This window comes from Oncorhynchus kisutch, linkage group LG4, assembly GCF_002021735.2.
Source record: "Oncorhynchus kisutch isolate 150728-3 linkage group LG4, Okis_V2, whole genome shotgun sequence".
NCBI classification, from domain to species: Eukaryota; Metazoa; Chordata; class Actinopteri; order Salmoniformes; family Salmonidae; genus Oncorhynchus; species Oncorhynchus kisutch.
Window position 1 is genome coordinate 18,266,840 of NC_034177.2, and position 19,149 is coordinate 18,285,988.

Consider the following 19,149-nt stretch of genomic DNA (forward strand, 5'->3'; position numbering starts at 1 on the left):
TACCTGTGTTGTAGAAGACGATTTGTATGGAATAAATTGTCTGGGACGGATGGGATTTTAATGAGAGTTGTACACTTTCTATTTACTGTTGTTTATTGATCCAATGACCTTATGAAAGTTAATGGTTGAAGTTTCAGTGACAGATGTCATCTGTCTTCTCCTTCTCAGAGACCCAGAGTTTGTCTTCTATGATCAGCTCAAACAGACCATGAATGCTTACAGGTAGGTGATAGCTGCCCACTCTATTTAGCCCTCACAGTGCTGTTCTTTAGTGCAATAGAGCGATAGCTTATTGATTTTTCACTTCAAACCTCTTCAGCTTGCTTTTGTGTCACATTTTGCTTTCCTAACAGGGTGAAACCAGCCATCTTTGACCTGCTTCTGGCGGTCTGCATCGCCGCTTACCTCGGAGTGATATATCTGGCCATTCAGGTATGTATTGATCCAACATCGCCATTCTGATGGTCACTAATGTTATTTTGATGTATGGTCATTTGTTTGACCTAGCCTCCCCCCTGTAACTCCTAACCAGGTCATTGTTGTAAATCAGATGACTGCCGTCTTCTCAGCCGACTTACCTTGTTATTTAGGGGTTAATAATGTTTCTCGCTTTTCTCTCTCTTCAGCACTTTGGAGTTCTCTACAGTGTGGTGCGCAGAATCACAGCACCCAAGACCAAGCAGCATTAAGCCCCTCCCCTTACTATCCTCCAGACTCCTCCTCTCCTCACAGCGACAACGAGTTCTAGCCAATAACAAAACGGGGGCGGACCAAGCAGCTCTTATGATATAAAAACATTTTGCCACCCAATATATTGCCTTTTTCCCTCTTTGGAAATGAAACATGTTGAATCATTTCTCTCTGCCAAGTTTAGCCATTTAGTCGGTTCCTTTAGTCTTCCTGTCCTCCTGAAAACAGATGTCAAACGTTACCACCTCGTAAGCCCAGTCCCACATTAACCGCTATTTCCCCCATGATCTGAGATAATTCGATAGGTGTCAATATGGTAATAGCATCACCTGGCTCTTTGATCGGCTAAGTGCGATTTTCACCAGGTTATACCCAACCAATCCTCTCCGTTCTACACATGCATAAGTAGGGAGGGACTAGGGGTTGATGTGGGATTGGGCATTTCTAAACCCACGGCTCACTCAGTGCCCTATAGTGTGAATTTTGCCAAACGTCAGTGGGTCATCTTCTTGGGCAGCTATGGAGTAGCAGTAGTGAGACTTGGTAATATTTGTTTGGATGATCAATGTATTTGGTCATCATGACTATAGATTTTTTTGTTTTTTTTCTCTCTAACCCAAATTAGTTTTCTTATTGTTTAAATTAAATGTTGAATAGTGTGTTGATAACATGATTCATGGCCTTGACTGAACTAATCTAATGAAATAAATGTATGATAGTGTCCCCTATACTTCCTATTGCCATAAGAGTAAGTACGGTTATAGAATGGAAATGTATCATTTTGGGGTTTCACCCCTTTGTGACACATTTGTTTACTAGTGTTACTATGTGACAGTTTAGATTTTAAAATGTGAAAAAAATTAGGCCCACCCCTCACACAAATGTTAATGAGATGTATGCAGTGTTGGTCTACCAACACGATTCTGCCTCCATCTATCTGGACATGTCTATTGCAAAATGGTTAGCTCCACATCGATGTGCAAATCCCCCCCTTGCTCTGCTTATCAACAACTAAAGTTTTAAGAAAGGCAAGACGTGTTGTTAGATCGAATTGGACCTTCGAAGGGAGTCTGGTAATGTGTTGATCTGTGTTGTCTATATCCCTGACAGTCTTTGATCTTGAGATGAGGAGACTGTGCTTGAGTGCTGTATTTGGTATAATTACATACTGCATGCCATGTCACTCCTGCAGTCAGTGAAGGCAAATGGACTGGCGAGATTCACCTATCTACACAACGGAAAAAGCTGTGTGGGACATATCTTAGAATTTGTATTTATTGAAGCAGACTATGCTTAACTGTGCACTGAATTGAACTCTCCCATTTCTGAGACTCTTTGTCCAACACCTTTGTTTTACCTTTCTTAACTGTGTTTTACCTGATCGACAAAAACTTGATTCTTGCAACAATGACATCAAAAATAAATACATTTGTTGAAATAAGTCAGTTTCTTTTTCAAATGAATACATTTTATTTTATGGGAAAACATGATACAATAACGCTGGTTGAATGGAATTATTAACATTGTTTTATTACAAGTCACAGTACCTGTCATACCAAAGTGGTCAAATTGAAACTTGGGGCTGATGGTAGAGACCTTGCAGTGTGTCAGTGGTCAAATAAATATTTACCTAAAACCAATGAACTATTTCACTTCGTACCTCATTTGAATCTTAACGTCCAGAAATTTGTAAGAAATCCCAAATCTACCTGCATTCCTATTTTCTGATGATCAAAAAAACAGCAATAATTGACAGTGCAATTTGTAAGAAACTACTGTGAGGCATACCCTCTTCATATCCATTATAACAGCTCTTTCTAGCCACCCAGGTCCAGGCCAGGCCTCTCATCAGAACACTTCTTGTGATAAAGATCAACATTTTTGGCACATTCTTAAAGCATTAATGCAATGCATAGAATCATTATTCTTCTACATTTTCATTCTGAACTGTGGATGGGCTTCTATATATTTAATGCTTGTCACAAAAAACTGCCAGGTCTGCCTCAAAATAAAACTTACAAAAGTGATTACTACTCTATAACCATAGTCTTTCTGACAAATGTATTTTCTTTGGGGAGGAAAGGGGAGTATACTGTTTCTTGGAAAGAGGGAATTTGCTGTGAGTAGTTTCACCTCACAAAGCCAATCTGGTTGTTGGTGGTTGTCTGTGGTGGAGAGGACAGACAGACCAGGAGAGAGCTGGACAGACAGACCAGGAGAGAGCTGGACAGAGATGGAGGGAAAGTGTGCACACCCTTGTGGACAGTACCATGGTAGATGGCTGGGCACAAACCATTAACCGACGCGTACACAGGAAAAGGGACTAGACTGGATTACAGTGTTTTCAGAAACAGCGGCAATTTAAAAAAAATCTATAATGATAATTGCATGTAATATCAAAATCTAGGTAATCCCAGGCACTGGCACTAGTGGTAGCTAGTGCTGGGGACTGGAAGACACATCCACAACTACGGACACTTCTACCTGCCGACATCTGTGGCCTGTTCCAGCACAAGCATACTGTTCATCAAAACAAAAAGAGGTTGAATTTGATCGAAAAGGACAGCACCCCTTATGTCACAGGCACAGCAAAGAGAAAAACTGGAGAGTTGCAGAACACATGCACACACAACCAGTAGCACATTCAAATGTAAGGACAGAACCATTTGGAGTGTGTGACGGTCAGCTCTAATTACTTAACTTTTTTAAGGTCAGTTCTGCACATTGATAAAGGTTAAGATTACATAGTTTGTAGTTTTATTAATTTGTGGGTTTTGCTTATGACTTCATGGCATATTCCAAAACCATTGCAATGTCATGCATACCATATCTGCATATGTTTTTCACATTTGATTTGTATCTTCTTTTACACAAGTAAAGGCCATTTGCTTAAATTTTTCTGTGAACCTGACAACCACCACCATATTGATTATTATTCAAATCCATATCTTTACCAAAATCATAAGGATGATACTAAACCCAGTCAATCAAGTTCAGCTACATCAGCTGTCATTAACCAGCTATCGGCTTGTATGCCTTCATTTCAGTGCGACAGCAGAAGCTAAAAAAAACAGAAAATGTGACAATGCATTTTCCATACAGGAATGCAAGCAATATTTCTAATGCCTATCAAATGACAGCAAAATTATTATTTTGTAAAAATTGGTTCACAAGTCATTCACATTTAAAAGACATCAATACTACACCGAAGTGGCTCTTCAAATATTGCAGGTCAGGCTGAGGAAATGTATATGTGGTCACTATCGACCTGTGCAATGATAAGAAAATGAATACATGTTTGGAAAACAAAACCAGCCCCTGACATTCAACCTCTCACCTACAATGGTGGCATGATGCAATAGTTCCCTTTAGTATTTTAGCCTTCACTCCTGAAATAATAGGGGGTATAAACTTAAAAAAGCTTTCAGAGGAAGGATCCAGTTCTCTCCATGTCACACACTGATCTGTTTCACCTGTCCTTGTGCTTGTCGTCACCCATCTTTCCCACTTATCCCCTGGGTATTTACACTTGTGTTTTCTGTCTGTCTTTGCCAGTTTGTCTTATTTGAGCAAGCCTACCAGTGGTTTGGGGCTCAGCTCCTGCTGAGTCTCTCTTTTCTCGCTCTCAGGATTTTGACCCCTGACTGTCCTGACTCCAAGCCTAACTGCCTGACCAGTCTGCCTGCCTCCTGTCCTATACCTTTGCCCCTACTCTGGATTACAGACCTTCTGTCTGAGCCTGCCTGCCATCCTGTACCCTGGCCCCACTACTCTGGATTATCAACCCCTGCCTGCCTTGACCTGTCATTTGCCTGCCCATCACACTAAACATTGTTACTTCTACACAGTCTGCACTTGGGTCTTACCTGACACCTGATACTATACTAGAGAGGACCTTTGACATGGTGACTGTGTGAGTGCTTTAGGGCCCTAATCTATCCGTATTGCGGAAGTTCATCATTACATTGTGATTAAATTTAAAGGCAACTTTTCCGCGTTAGCAGAGTGCATTCATGGTAAACTCTGCATGTAGGCTCAATTAAAAATGACCTTTACATTTTTATATCGCAATCTGTAACGCTTCAGTGACAGACTGAATAGAGCTCTGTCCTCCAACGTATGTTATTTTTTTTATTGGTCTAGACATTTAAAAATCAATAGCTCAACCTTGTCTTATGTTTGTTAGAGCTGACACAACTGCTAAATGCCCCTGTAGAATACACAAGAGGACATTCACATAACTCACACCTTTCTTTTTCCTCAAATTTAACGTGAATAAGACAAAGGTCACCTGAAATAGCATTCACAGTGATATAATAAAACAATGACAAAACAGAATGAAAAATGATAACTTTTCTAATTTGATGTTTTTTTACCTTTTTGCGATTCACTTAGACCTAAATGTAGGTTACTTGCATTCAGAGTTAAGTGCCAGGAGATAGAGCTAGAGAGGCCATTATAGATGCTTCTCCTTGGTGATCCCGTTCTGCAAGTTCTTCCTGTGAGAAGGAGGAGAGAAGAAAAATGACCAATTGTCAGCCAGAGAAAAGGTAATCAGCTATGCACACATGGTAATATCAAAAATATATCACTGGTGTTCAAGGGCACCAGATAAGGGCAGGGTCAGGCCGTACCGCGTAAGCACACCTCAATAAGTGCAGCTTGTAGTTCCTCTCTATCTTTGCTACACAAGACAAGGCCAACACACAGGAGATCTGCTGGTCTGAGGTCATACTGAGTGGACTGACAGAGCACAGGTTACTGGGGTTACAAGAGGGGACAGTGAACAAAGCCGTGTGTGTCACGCTAAAGCAGAGGCACTTCCTCCAGGGGAGAGCTCACTGGAGGTTTAACAGGGTATGTGGATGGCAGTACGACCAGATAGCAATACGAACAGATAGCAATATAATGACATAATGATGGCACCAGCACCGGCTCAAAGGAAAACTACGCAGAATTCCAAGAAGATTGAGGAGGACAGCTACACCCAAGGATGGACTGGAACAACGCTATTCATCAATGTATGGTGGTCTTTCATTTTAAAAGTGGATGTTTTTCCCGACTGTAGTCCGCCATATTTATCACACCTACTGTATCTGGTTATTTCAGATCTGCACACACTGAAGTGCATAGGGGTTGTTTGGAAAACGCTCGTTATTGGCATGAGGTTTACGGTGTGATGAATGGTTGTCTACAGGTCGGCCTGGTTCAAAAACAACCCCTACTTCCTTTACCTAGCCTCTAGCCCTTCCTGCCCCTAGCCTAGACTCTGTTATTGGAGAGTTACCCTCCTGTAGGTTTTCACTACAACCACAGATGTAACTAACCTTAGAATCAGGTGCCCTAGCCTCAAGCCCGTCCTTGCCCTAGCCTCAAGCCCGTCCTTGCCCTAGCCTCAAGCCCGTCCTTGCCCTAGCCTCAAGCCCGTCCTTGCCCTAGCCTCAAGCCCATCCTTGCCCTAGCGTCAAGCCTGTCCTTGCCTAGCCTCACGCCCGTCCTTGGCCTAGCCTCAAGCCCGTCCTTGCCCTAGCCTCAAGCCCGTCCTTGCCCTAGCCTCAAGCCCATCCTTGCCCTAGCGTCAAGCCTGTCCTTGCCTAGCCTCACGCCCGTCCTTGGCCTAGCCTCAAGCCCGTCCATGCCCTAGCCTCAAGCCCGTCCATGCCCTAGCCTCAAGCCCGTCCTTACCCTAGCCTCAAGCTCGTCCTTGCCCTAACCTCAAGCTCATCCTTGCCCTAGCCTCAAGCCTGTCCGTCCATCCCCTAGACTCAAGCCCTTATATCCCCTAGCCTGTAGCCATTACTTCCCTAGCCTGTAGACCTTACATCCCCTAGACACAAGCCTTCCCCGAGCTTCAAGGCCTTCCTTCCCCTCCCTAGCCTCAAGCCCGTCCTTCCCCTCCCTAGCCACAAGCCCGTCCTTGCCCTAGCCTCAAGCCCATCCTTGCCCTAGCCTCAAGCCCGTCCTTCCCCTCCCTAGCCACAAGCCCGTCCTTCCCCTCCCTAGCCTCAAGCCCGTCCTTCCCCTCCCTAGCCTCAAGCCCCCCATTCCCCTCCCTAGTCTCAAGCCCATCCTTGCCCTAGCCTCAAGCCCGTCCTTCCCCTCCCTAGCCACAAGCCCGTCCTTCCCCTCCCTAGCCTCAAGCCCGTCCTTCCCCTCCCTAGCCTCAAGCCCGTCCTTCCCCTGCCTAGCCTCAAGCCCGTCCTTCCCCTCCCTAGCCTCAAGCCCGCCATTCCCCTCCCTAGCCTCAAGTCCGTCATTCCCCTCCCTAGCCTCAAGCCCATCCTTCCCCTCCCTAGCCACAAGTCCATCCTTCCCCTCCCTAGCCACAAGTCCGTCCTTCCCCTCCCTAGCCACAAGTCCGTCCTTCCCCTCCCTAGCCTCAAGTCCGTCCTTCCCCTCCCTAGCCTCAAGCCCGTCCTTCCCCTCCCTAGCCTCAAGCCCGTCCTTCCCCTAGACTGCAGCCCATCCTTCTCCTAGCTTCAAGCAGTCTGTCCACTTGCCTGTAGCCCATCCTTCCCCTAGTCTCAGGCCTGCCATCTCTTAGCCTGTAGCCCTTCCTTCCCCTAGCTTATAGCCCTTCCTTTCCCTAGCCTGTAGCCCATCCTTCCCCTAACCTCAAGCCAATCCTTCCCCTAGCCTCAAGCTAATCCTTGGGGTGCCAGGGTAGCCTAGTGGTTAGAGCGTTGGACTAGTAACCAGAAGATTGCAAGTTCAAACCCCCGAGCTGACAAGGTACAAATCTGTCGTTCTGCCCCTGAACAGGCAGTTAACCCACTGTTCCTAGGCCGTCATTGAAAATAAGAATTTGTTCTTAACTGACTTGCCTAGTAAAATAAAGGATAAATAAAAAATTCCCCTAGCCTCAATCAATCAATCTTTTACTTTAGCCCATCCTTCTCTAAGCCTGTAGCCCTTCCCCTAGCCTTAGCCTCTGTTTTGCATAGCCTGTAGCACGTCGTTCCCCTAGCCAGTAGACCGTGCATCCCCTTGACTCAAGCCAGTCCTTCCCCTCCCTAGCCTCAAGCTCGCCCCTTCACCTCGCTAGCCTCAAGCTCGCCCCTTCACCTCGCTAGCCTCAAGCCCGTCCTTCCCCTCAAGCCCGTCCTTCCCCTACACTGTAGCCTGTCCTTCCCCTAGCGTCAAGCCCATCCTTCCCCTAGCATGTAGCACTTCCTTCACTCCAGACTGTAGTCCATCCTAGACTCAAGCCTGCCTTCTCCTAGCCTGTAGCCCTGCCTTCTCCTAGCCTGTAGCCCTGTCTTCTCCTAGCCTGTAGCCCTTCCTTCCCATAGCTTCTAACCCTTCCTTTCCATAGCAACAAGCCCGTCTTTCCCCTAGCCTGCAGCCCATCCTTCCCCTAGCCTGTAGCCCGTGTTTGCCCTAAATTGTAGCCCGTGTTTGCCCTAGCCTGTAGCCTGTTTGCCCTAGCCTGTAGCATGTTTGCCCTAGCCTGTAGCCCGTGTTTGCCCTAGCCTGTAGCATATGTTTGCCCTAGCCTGTAGCCCATGTTTGCCCTAGCCTGTAGCCTGTTTGCCCTAGCCTGTAGCCCGTGTTTGCCCTAGCCTGTAGCCTGTTTGCCCTAGCCTGTAGCCTGTGTTTGCCCTAGCCTGTAGCCCATGTTTGCTCTAGCCTGTAGCTCGTGTTTGCCCTAGCCTTTAGCCCGTCCCTGCCCTAGCCTTTAGCCCGTCCCTGCCCTAGCCTGTAGCCCGTGCCTGCCCTAGCCTCTAATCTGTCCTTGCCCTAGCCTCTAATCTGTCCTTCCCCTAGCCTAGCCTCTAGCCATGTAGTCAACCAAAACCAAACACTTATTCTTACCTTCTAGCCAGTTATACTGTATGTAGGTCTCTGTCTCTGTGTGCCTGCCTCTACAGCAGTGGTCACCAACCTTTTCTGAATCAAGTCAAATTGCAACCCGAGATCTACTGCTCAGATAAAAATAATAATGTTTTTTTATTTTTATTACGTAAACCTATGCAACATTAACCTATTAAAAACAGTATACTGTAACAATGACGTTTGTGCAATACGCTATAGGCCCAATACATGACCAACGCATATTGGCTTTGCTTAAATATCCCTGCTAATACATTGTTGTTAGAGCCATATTTTAAAATTATATTTCAAAATTTGAGGTAGGCTATTTTATTAAACATTTTTATTTCACCTTTATTTAACCAGGTAGGCCAGTTGAGAACAAGTTCTCATTTACAACTGCGACCTGGCCAAGATAAAGCAAAGCAGTGCGACACAAACAGCAACACAGTTACACATGGAATAAACAAACGTACAGTCAATAACACAATAGAAAAAATCTGTATACAGTGTGTGTAAATGAGGTAAGATTAAGGAGATAAGGCAATAAATAGGCCATAGTGGCGAAGTAATTACAATTTAGCAATTAAACACTGGAGTGATAGATGTGCAGAAGATGAATGTGCAAGTAAAGATACTGGGGTGCAAAGGCACAATAAATAAATAAATAACAATATGGGGATGAGGTAGTGGGATGGGCTATGTACAGGTGCAATGATCTGTGAGCTGCTCTGACAGCTGATGCTTAAAGTTAGTAAGGGAGATATGAGTCTCCAGCTTCAGTGATGTTTGCAATTCGTTCCAGTCATTGGCAGCAGAGAACTGAAAGAAAAGGCGGCCAAAGTAGGAATTAGCTTTGGGGGTGACCAGTGAAATATACCTGCTGGAGCGCGTGCTATGGGTGGGTGCTGCTATGGTGACCAGAGACCTGAGATAAGGTGGGGCTTTACCTAGCAAAGACTTATAGATGACCTGGAGCCAGTGGGTTTGGTGACAAATATGAAGCGAGGGTCAAACAATGAGAGCATAGAGGACACAGTTGTGGGTAGTATATGGGGCTTTGGTGACAAAACTGATGGCACTGTGACAGACTGCATCCAATTTGCTGAGGAAAGTGTTGGAGGCTATTTTGTAAATTACATCGCCGAAGTCGTGGATCGGTAGGATAGTCAGTTTACGAGGGTATGTTTCGCAGCATGAGTGAAGGATACTTTGTTGTGAAATAGGAAGCTGATTCTAGATTTAATTTTGGATTGGAGATGCTTAATGTGAGTCTGGAAGGAGAGTTTACAGCCTAACCAGACATCTAGGTATTTGTAGTTGTCTACATATTCTAAGTCAGAACCGTCCAGAGTAGTGATGCTGGACGGGCGGGCAGGTGCCGGCAGCGATCAGTTGAAGAGCATGCATTTAGTTTTACTTGCATTTAAGAGCAGTTGGAGGCCAAAGAAGGAGAGTTGTATGGCATTGAAGTTCGTCTGGAGATTAGTTAACACAGTGTCCAAAGAAGGGCCAGAAGTATACAGAATGGTGCCGGCTGCGTAGAGGTGGATCAGAGAATCACCAGCAGCAAAAGTGACATCATTGATGTATACAGAGAAGAGAGTCGGCCCGAGAATTGAACCCTGTGGTGCTCCCAAAGAGACTGCCAGAGGTCCGGACAACAGGCCCTCTGATTTGACATACTGAACTCTGTCTGAGAAGTAGTTGGTGAGCCAGGCGAGGCAGTCATTTGAGAAACCAAGGCTGTTGCATCTGCCGATAAGAATGTGGTAATTGACAGAGTTGAAAGATTTGGCCAGGTCAAGACCTTGAGCGTGGCTGAGGTGCACCCATGACCAGCTAGGAAACCAGATTGCATAGCGGAGAAGGTACGGTGGGATTCGAAATGGTTGGTGATCTGTTTGTTAACTTGGCTTTCGAAGACCTTAGAAAGGCAGGGTAGGATAGATATACAGTGCCTTGCGAAAGTATTCGGCCCCCTTGAACTTTGCGACCTTTTGCCACATTTCAGGCTTCAAACATAAAGATATAAAACTGTATTTTTTTGTGAAGAATCAACAACAAGTGGGACACAATCATGAAGTGATCATTTATTGGATATTTCAAACTTTTTTAACAATTCAAAAACTGAAAAATTGGGCGTGCAAAATTATTCAGCCCCTTTACTTTCAGTGCAGCAAACTCTCTCCAGAAGTTCAATGTTCAATGTTGACCTAAATGACTAATGATGATAAATACAATCCACCTGTGTGTAATCAAGTCTCCGTATAAATGCACCTGCACTGTGATAGTCTCAGAGGTCCGTTAAAAGCGCAGAGAGCATCATGAAGAACAAACACACCAGGCAGGTCCGAGATACTGTTGTGGATACAAACAGATTTCCCAAGCTTTAAACATCCCAAGGAGCACTGTGCAAGTGATAATATTGAAATGGAAGGAGTATTAGACCACTGCAAATCTACCAAGACCTGGCCGTCCCTCTAAACTTTCAGCTCATACAAGGAGAAGACTGATCAGAGATGCAGCCAAGAGGCCCATGATCACTCTGGATGAACTGCAGAGATCTACAGCTGAGGTGGGAGACTCTGTCCATAGGACAACAATCAGTCGTGTATTGCACAAATCTGGCCTTTATGGAAGTGTGGCAAGAAGAAAGCCATTTCTTAAAGATATCCATAAAAGTGTTGTTTAAAGTTTGCCACAAGCCACCTGGGAGACACACCAAACATGTGGAAGAAGGTGCTCTGGTCAGATGAAACCAAAATTGAACTTTTTGGCAACAATGCAAAACGTTATGTTTGGCGTAAAAGCAACACTCACATTCTTCCATTCTGGAAGAAAACCTGATGGAGTCTGCAAAAGACCTGAGACTGGGACGGAGATTTGTCTTCCAACAAGACAATGATCCAAAACATAAAGCAAAATCTACAATGGAATGGTTCAAAAATAAACATATCCAGGTGTTAGAATGGCCAAGTCAAAGTCCAGACCTGAATCCAATCGAGAATCTGTGGAAAGAACTGAAAACTGCTGTTCACAAATGCTCTCCATCCAACCTCACTGAGATCGAGCTGTTTTGCAAGGAGGAATGGAAAAAATGTCAGTCTCTCGATGTGCAAAACTGATAGAGACATACCCCAAGCGACTTACAGCTGTAATCGCAGCAAAAGGTGGCGCTACAAAGTATTAACTTAAGGGGGCTGAATAATTTTGCACGCCCAATTTTTCAGTGTTTGATTTGTTAAAAAAGTTTGAAATATCCAATAAATGTCGTTCCACTTCATGATTGTGTCCCACTTGTTGTTGATTCTTCACAAAAAAATACAGTTTTATATCTTTATGTTTGAAGCCTGAAATGTGGCAAAAGGTCGCAAAGTTCAAGGGGGCCGAATACTTTCGCAAGGCACTGTAGGTCTGTAACAGTTTGGAGTGTCTCCCCCTTTGAAGAGGGGGATGACTGCGGCAGCTTTCCAGTCTTTGGGTATCTCAGATGATACGAAAGAGAGGTTGAACAGGCTAGTAATAGGGGTTGCAACAATTGCGGTGGATCATTTTAGAAAGAGAGGGTCCAGATTATCTAGCCCAGCTGATTTGTAGGGGTCCAGATTTTGCAAGTCTTTCAGAACATCAGCTGTCTGGATTTGGGTGAAGAAGTGGGGGAGGCTTGGGCAAGATGCTGTGGGGGGTGCAGGGCTGTTAACCGGGGTTGGGGTAGCCAGGTGGAAAGCATGGCCAGCCGTAGAAAAATGCTTATTGAAATTCTCAATTATTGTGGATTTATCGGTAGTGACAGTGTTTCCTAGCCTCAGTGTAGTGGGCAGCTGGGAGGAGGTGCTCTTATTCTCCATGGACTTTATAGTGTCCCAGAACTTTTGGGACTTTGTGCTACAGGATGCAAATTTCTGTTTGAAAAAGCTAGCCTTTGCTTTCCTAACTGCTTGTTCCAGTGTTAATCTGCAAAATTGTAATTATTCTCCTACCTCCTCATGCCTTTTGCACACAATGTATATAGACTCCCCTTTTTTTTCTACTGTGTTATTGACTTGTTAATTGTTTACTCCATGTGTAACTCTGTGTTGTCTGTTCACACTGCTATGCTTTATCTTGGCCAGGTCGCAGTTGCAAATGAGAACTTGTTCTCAACTAGCCTACCTGGTTAAATAAAGGTGAAATAAAAAAATAAAAGTGTATAGTGGTTCCTAACTTCCCTGAAAAGTTGCATATCGCGGGGGCTATTCGATGCTAATGCGATACGTCACAGGATATTTTTGTACTGGTCAGGGGCAGTCAGGTCTGGAGTGAACCAAGGGCTAAACCTAGGCATTGAGTGACGATGAGAGAGGTTTTGTCTCTAGAGATACCATTTAAACCAGGTGAGGTCACCGCATGTGTGGGAAGTGGAACAAAAGGGCTAGCTAAGAAAGAGTCTGTTGTAGCCCCCCCGGACGGTTATGTCGGCAGACCAGTCGTGATGGATCGGCAGGGCTCCGTGTAGGCAGTAAAAGGGTCCAGGCCAATTAGCAAAATAGGTATTGTAGCCCAAGAAATTGGCTGATGGATCTCTTCAGCTAGCCGGGAGATGGGCCTAGCACAAGGCTAGTTACAGGCTAACTGGTGTTTGCTTCGGGACAGAGACATTAGCCAGGAGTAGCCACTCGGATAGCAGCTAGCTAGCTGCGCTGATCCAGGTGTAAAGGTTCAGAGCTTGCAGTAGGAGATATGGAGATTTGGTGGAGAAAAATCAGTCCGGTATGCTCTGGGTTGAATCGCGCTGTGCAGACTGGCAGGAGTTGGACTGGGCTAAGGTTAGCTGATGACCGCTAGCAGTGGCTAACTGACTACTAGCTAGTAGCTAGTTAGCTGGCTAGCTTCTTTGGGGGTTCCGGTTCATGTTAATGGACAGTCCAGCAGGTGTCGGCTGTGTAGCCGAGTGATCATAGGGTCCGAAGAGCAGCACTAGATGAAACAGGGAACTGTTCAGTAGTCGATTACTACGTTGTGCGAGCGGGAGACACGGCGTTCAGAGAGCTAGCAGGCCGGGGATAGCATATGGATCATCACCAAGCATCCATGACGCAGAGGCCGGTTGAGAGCACATCGGCCGAGTTATGTCAGCAGACCAGTAGACCAGTCGTGATGGATCGGCTGGGCTCCATGTCGACAAAGGGTCCAGTCCAATTGACAAGGGAAATGTTGTAGTTGGTGTACTTTGTTTGCTAGCCGGGAGATGGGTCTAGCTCGGGGCTAACTGGTGCATGCTTCTGGACAAAGGCGTTAGCCACAATAGCTCCTCGGTAGCAACTAGCTAGCTGCAAAGATCCAGTGTAATGGTCCAGAGCTTCCGTCAGCAATCCGGGGATGTAGTGGAAAAAAGCAGTCCGATATGCTCAGGGCTGGTATCGCGCTGTGCAGACTGGCAGGTATTGTCCGGGCTATCCAGGCTAAAGCGGCAGGAGTCCGAGCTAAAGGTAAAAACCGCTAGCAGAGGCTAACAATGACTAAATAACTAGTAGCTAATTAGCTGGCTAGCATCTGATGGAGGGTCCAGTTATAAGGTCTAAAAAAAATTGCTGATCCGTACCACATTGAGTGAGGCGGGTTGCAGTAATGTATATTTATTTTGAAAATGGAAAAAAAGAGATTGAGATGTATACAAAAAAAATAAAAAAATTGGGAAGAAAACAAACACGTCTTACTGCTGCGCCATTATGGACACACTATATGATCACATCGGTAATAAATCCGTTGTTGTATTACTTGTGAGGCAAAGCTGAGTGAGCATACATTTAAATGATTTATTTTACTAGGCTGATGGTGCTTGCATCTGATGGTCAGTCTCAGCATCTCTCCCCTCTCCCTTTCCTTTCCTTCACTGACACTGACCAAAAAAGGACACCTTCTTCCAGCTGATGGCAGCTGACGGCACCGCATTATTTCTGAGTCACGCACAAATTCATGTTGTTACTCCTATGAACAGAGAAAGGGAAATATTCCTCGATATTAAAAAAGACCCAAGCCGCTAATAATAACAATGCAAAGCCTATACTTCCCCTAGCCTAGCCTCTAGCTCTTCTTTGTTGTAGAATCCAGATATGAAGGGACAGGGTCGACGGAAGAGAATAACTTGGACACAACTTGGGTCGAGTGGACAGGGACATAAATTCTATGAATTGAGACCCATCCAGCTAAGATACCCCAGGATGAGAATCAGGATTACCAGTGTTTACTGAGTCATCTAAGGCCAAGGGGTCATTCTCTCTCTTCAGGTTTTCCTGACAAAAACCTTCTCTCTGGATGTTTTGGAAAGCCTTTGTCACCTGGAGATGCAGTGTCTGTATAGTGTATGGTGATGGCATTACTTCAGTACAGTAAAACATTCAAGGTAATATTCGTGGCATATAGTTTATGGACTGGTACAAAAAACTACACTTGATTTACATTATTATAGAATTATTTTGCCACCAACAGAATGCTATATATATATATATATATATATATGGGGCATGCAACAATCTCAGCTCTGTAGATTTTGCTGCGAAGAGACAGAATCAACAGATCAATTATTCTGGTATTGCCCCTATGTAGCTTAATGATGGTTACAGGTTCAGGAATGGTTAAAAAAAATCACAACATGCCCTTAAAATGAACCTTACAAATAGCAGTGTTGGGCAATTTGGAAAGCCATAGTCAGTCAATAAATAATATAATAATACTCGTAGGAAAAGTTTAAATTTTTAGCTCACAATCTGTGGTTAATATACGATTAGAAAGGTTACAAGGTTACAATTGGAAAGTATATGGCACATGGCACAACCAAAAGAGGGTGGCACAACCAAACGAGGGTGGTCTATGGTGATAGGTGGGATGGGCTGAGTGTCTGAAGGTTGGGATTAAAGAGCTGAGGTCTATGGTGATAGGTGGGATGGGCTGAGAGTGGCTGAGGGTTGGGATTAAAGAGCTGAGGTCTATGGTGATAGGTGTGATGGGCTGAGAGTGGCTGAAGGTTGGGATTAAAGAACTGAGGTCTATGGTGATAGGTGGGATGGGCTGAGAGTGGCTGAAGGTTGGGATTAAAGAACTGAGGTCTATGGTGATAGGTGGGATGGGCTGAGAGTGGCTGAAGGTTGGGATTAAAGAACTGAGGTCTATGGTGATAGGTGGGATGGGCTGAGAGTGGCTGAGGGTTGGGATTAAAGAGCTGAGGTCTATGGTGATAGGTGTGATGGGCTGAGAGTGGCTGAAGGTTGGGATTAAAGAACTGAGGTCTATGGTGATAGGTGGGATGGGCTGAGAGTGGCTGAAGGTTGGGATTAAAGAGCTGAGGTCTATGGTGATAGGTGGGATGGGCTGAGAGTGGCTGAGGGTTGGGATTAAAAAGCTGAGGTCTATGGTGATAGGTGGGATGGGCTGAGAGTGGCTGAAGGTTGGGATTAAAGAGCTGAGGTCTATGTTGATAGGTGGGATGGGCTGAGAGTAGCTGAAAGTTGGGATTAAAGAGCTGAGGTCTATGGTGATAGGTGGGATGGGCTGAGAGTGGCTGAGGGTTGGGATTAAAGAGCTGAGGTCTATGGTGATAGGTGTGATGGGCTGAGAGTGGCTGAAGGTTGGGATAAAAGAACTGAGGTCTATGGTGATAGGTGGGATGGGCTGAGAGTGGCTGAAGGTTGGGATTAAAGAGCTGAGGTCTATGGTGATAGGTGGGATGGGCTGAGAGTGGCTGAAGGTTGGGATTAAAGAGCTGAGGTCTATGGTGATAGGTGTGATGGGCTGAGAGTGGCTGAAGGTTGGGATTAAAGAGCTGAGGTCTATGGTGATAGGTGGAAAGGGCTGAGAGTGGCTGAAGGTTGGGATTAAAGAGCTGAGGTCTATGGTGATAGGTGTGATGGGCTGAGAGTGGCTGAAGGTTGGGATTAAAGAGCTGATGTTTGGTAATGTATTATTGTTATAAGACTGCTTTATATAAAAGTACCATATATGTCAAATGTGTATGTAAAATGTATACATAAAATGTATTTATATTTAGTAATAAAGCTGAAAAAAACTACATTTTTTTGCCCCTCAGAAGAGTGGGGGTTGATAATAAAAAATATAAAAAATGTTTAAAGTTATATTTGTGAATTTATATTTTAGTAATTTAGCAGACCTAATACATACATATGATTTGGTGATTCATATACACATGTTGAATCAGCATGGTAAAGTAGTGTGTTTGTTTCCTCACCCTTCAGTAGAGTTGTTGAGTTGAGTTTCAGCAGAATTGTTGAGATGTCCTGCATCTTTACTCTGCTGCTCGGCCTTAAGCAGGGTTGCGGCCCTCTGGGCTCCCTCCTCACCCTCGTACTCCCTCAGGTCTTTTACATCCTTCATCTGCCCCGTCAGGACTTTCGCCACAAATGCCACTATATACTGTAGGGAGAGAGAGGGGGGATGGGGATCAGGGGTTAGAGGGGAGAGAGGTTTGATGTCACATATTCAGTCCAGTTTATTTTGAATGTATCAACCCCTGACAGAGGCATTAGACATATTAGGCTAATACAAATGGAAAAGACAAGGTAATAGTCATAAAACTGTCAAGACATGGTATTTATTTATTGGGAACACATATCTGTGAGTGGTTGCCCTCTCTGAATTAGATTAGTCTTGTTTAACCTAGAGTCTGACTAATGAGGAAGCTACAGTATGTTTGCACACCACTGTGAGATTTGTGACCTTCTGCAGACGGAGGTCCAACACTCACCAAAAACCAGTAGATATTCATGCAGAGGAGTGTCAAGAGGAGTGAGTTGAAGAAGAAGTAGAAGGGTATGTTTGGGACGGACTGGAGGCTGGACACACAGGTGGCGTACAGAACCTTCAGAGGGAACCAGTAGAGACGAAACCAAAACCTGCACAGAGGAACAGTGTTATTCAGACACTTTAGGGTAGAAAGATTACCATTGTCTAGGGTTTCAAACATCCTTGTTATGTCTCAGGACAGGTGTGTGTGTGTGTGTATGTGTGTGTGTGTGTGTGTGTGTGTGTGTGTGTGTGTGTGTGTGTGTGTGTGTGTGTGTATGTGTGTGTGGTTGTGTGTTGTGTGTTGTGTGTTGTATGTGTGTGTTGTGTGTGTGTGTACCCAGGCATGCAGGCGTGTGTGCTTGTTAGTTTTGGGGAAGCTACTCTGAACATATAGTTACCAAGCAAGGGCTCTAGAGTGCAACCATTTTACTAGCATATGCGCCTAAATATTTTGCTATTGGACCTGGATTTCTTTATTTAGGAGTAGCGTGCACCTAGAAACAATTACCCAGATGATAATTATTGCAATGATTACTTCACTGTACAACAGCCCCTGAGTGTCATGGAGAATACACTGAGCGCAGATTCATGATTTCATGCTTGTACCATTACTACAAAGAAAACGTCTTGTTACTGCAAATATTTTTCATTGTGCTCCAGCTTCAGTGATTTTTGCAATTCGTTCCAGTCATTGGCAGCAGAGAACTGGAAGGAAAGGCAGCCAAAGGAAGTGTTGCTATGATGACCAGTGAGCTGAGATAAGGCAGGGCTTTACCTAGCAAAGACTTATAGATGACCTGGAGCCAGTCGGTTTCCTTCTGGTGTACTGGTAGGAAAATAGGCAATACATAATGGACTGTAAAAAAAGACAGTGGTGGCTCAGGAGAAAGACATTATCAAGGACCATCCACTTTGAACGTGCCATTTGGAGGACGAACTGAAACACCATCTGAAGAAGCAAATAGAGAAATGCCAGAAGGATGAGTGCCGGGAGGGAGGGAGTGGTCAACCGTGCCCGTAATTGATTTAGGCATATCCAAAATTGTTTATTTGGGGTATTAGGTTGATTGTGGAGGTCTGCACACTGCAAAATGAATATTAATTTAGGCTAAGAATGCATTGAGATACCAATCTGTCATTACCACAAATGGGGGCCGGAATGAAAAAAGTTCATGCTAGAAATATAAAATGAAGATACTCTATGTCAATGTAAATGTACTGTCTGCCAGTATCGGTGTGTGCTAAATTGAGGGTCTAAAATTAAAGTGATAGAACCAACGTGAAAGCTGTTCATTGACTACAGCTCAGCATTCAACACCATAGAGCCCAAATAGCTCATCACTAAGCTAAGGACCCTGTGACTAAACACCTCCCTCTGCAGCATGTGTTTTTTTTTCTTAGTTTGTCTAAATTGTGCATGTGTGTGTATTTTTGATAAATTCACTCCGGTTAATAGAAGTATAACCTTTATTATGATGATCTACTAATACCAATTGGATTGTACAACCCAGAATAAAGTGCTTGAAATTATGAAGTGTCTGGTTTTATGTGTTGATTTCCTTTACCTCAATAGAAATATGATATAGAAATTAAACAATGCTTACCTTAAAATGTAATGATTTATTATCACACAAGTGATTAAAGGGTGGAATGTGAATACAATTTTACTTTGTGCATCTTGTCTTTGGTGTCAAATAATCCTTGGTTTCTGCCTGTGCCTGTTAAAGATATGGGGGGGGGGGGTGTCATGACCTCCTCCTTTAGACTATTTGGCAGAACACCCAGAATATGTTCTTTAAGTTAAGGTAGGAGACGGTGCCAGACACATCCCGGAACCAATGCCTATGTAACCTGTCTGTAACCAGT

The 19,149-nt window shown here is 44.5% G+C and overlaps 2 protein-coding genes across 5 annotated transcripts in view; one reads left to right on the plus strand and one right to left on the minus strand.

Moving 5' to 3' along the window:
- Window positions 1-2,131, plus strand: part of LOC109889165 (nicalin-1) — a 31,657-nt gene extending 29,526 nt beyond the window's left edge. For all 4 annotated transcript variants that reach the window (XM_020480385.2, XM_020480386.2, XM_020480387.2 and 1 more), the window contains exons 13-15: window positions 169-222; window positions 354-432; window positions 627-2,131. In XM_020480385.2, coding sequence (XP_020335974.1) covers window positions 169-222; window positions 354-432; window positions 627-689 — 196 coding nt within the window. In that variant the 3' untranslated portion in view covers window positions 690-2,131. The remainder of the gene's footprint in view (window positions 1-168; window positions 223-353; window positions 433-626) is intronic.
- A 63-nt stretch (window positions 2,132-2,194) lies between these two features.
- The window catches only part of LOC109889166 (ceramide synthase 1-like), a 58,577-nt gene continuing 41,622 nt past the window's right edge, over window positions 2,195-19,149 (minus strand). The window contains exons 5-7 of the mRNA XM_020480389.2: window positions 17,243-17,390; window positions 16,727-16,911; window positions 2,195-5,189 (exon numbers count right to left, since the gene is read on the minus strand). Coding sequence (XP_020335978.1) covers window positions 5,147-5,189; window positions 16,727-16,911; window positions 17,243-17,390 — 376 coding nt within the window. The 3' untranslated portion in view covers window positions 2,195-5,146. The remainder of the gene's footprint in view (window positions 5,190-16,726; window positions 16,912-17,242; window positions 17,391-19,149) is intronic.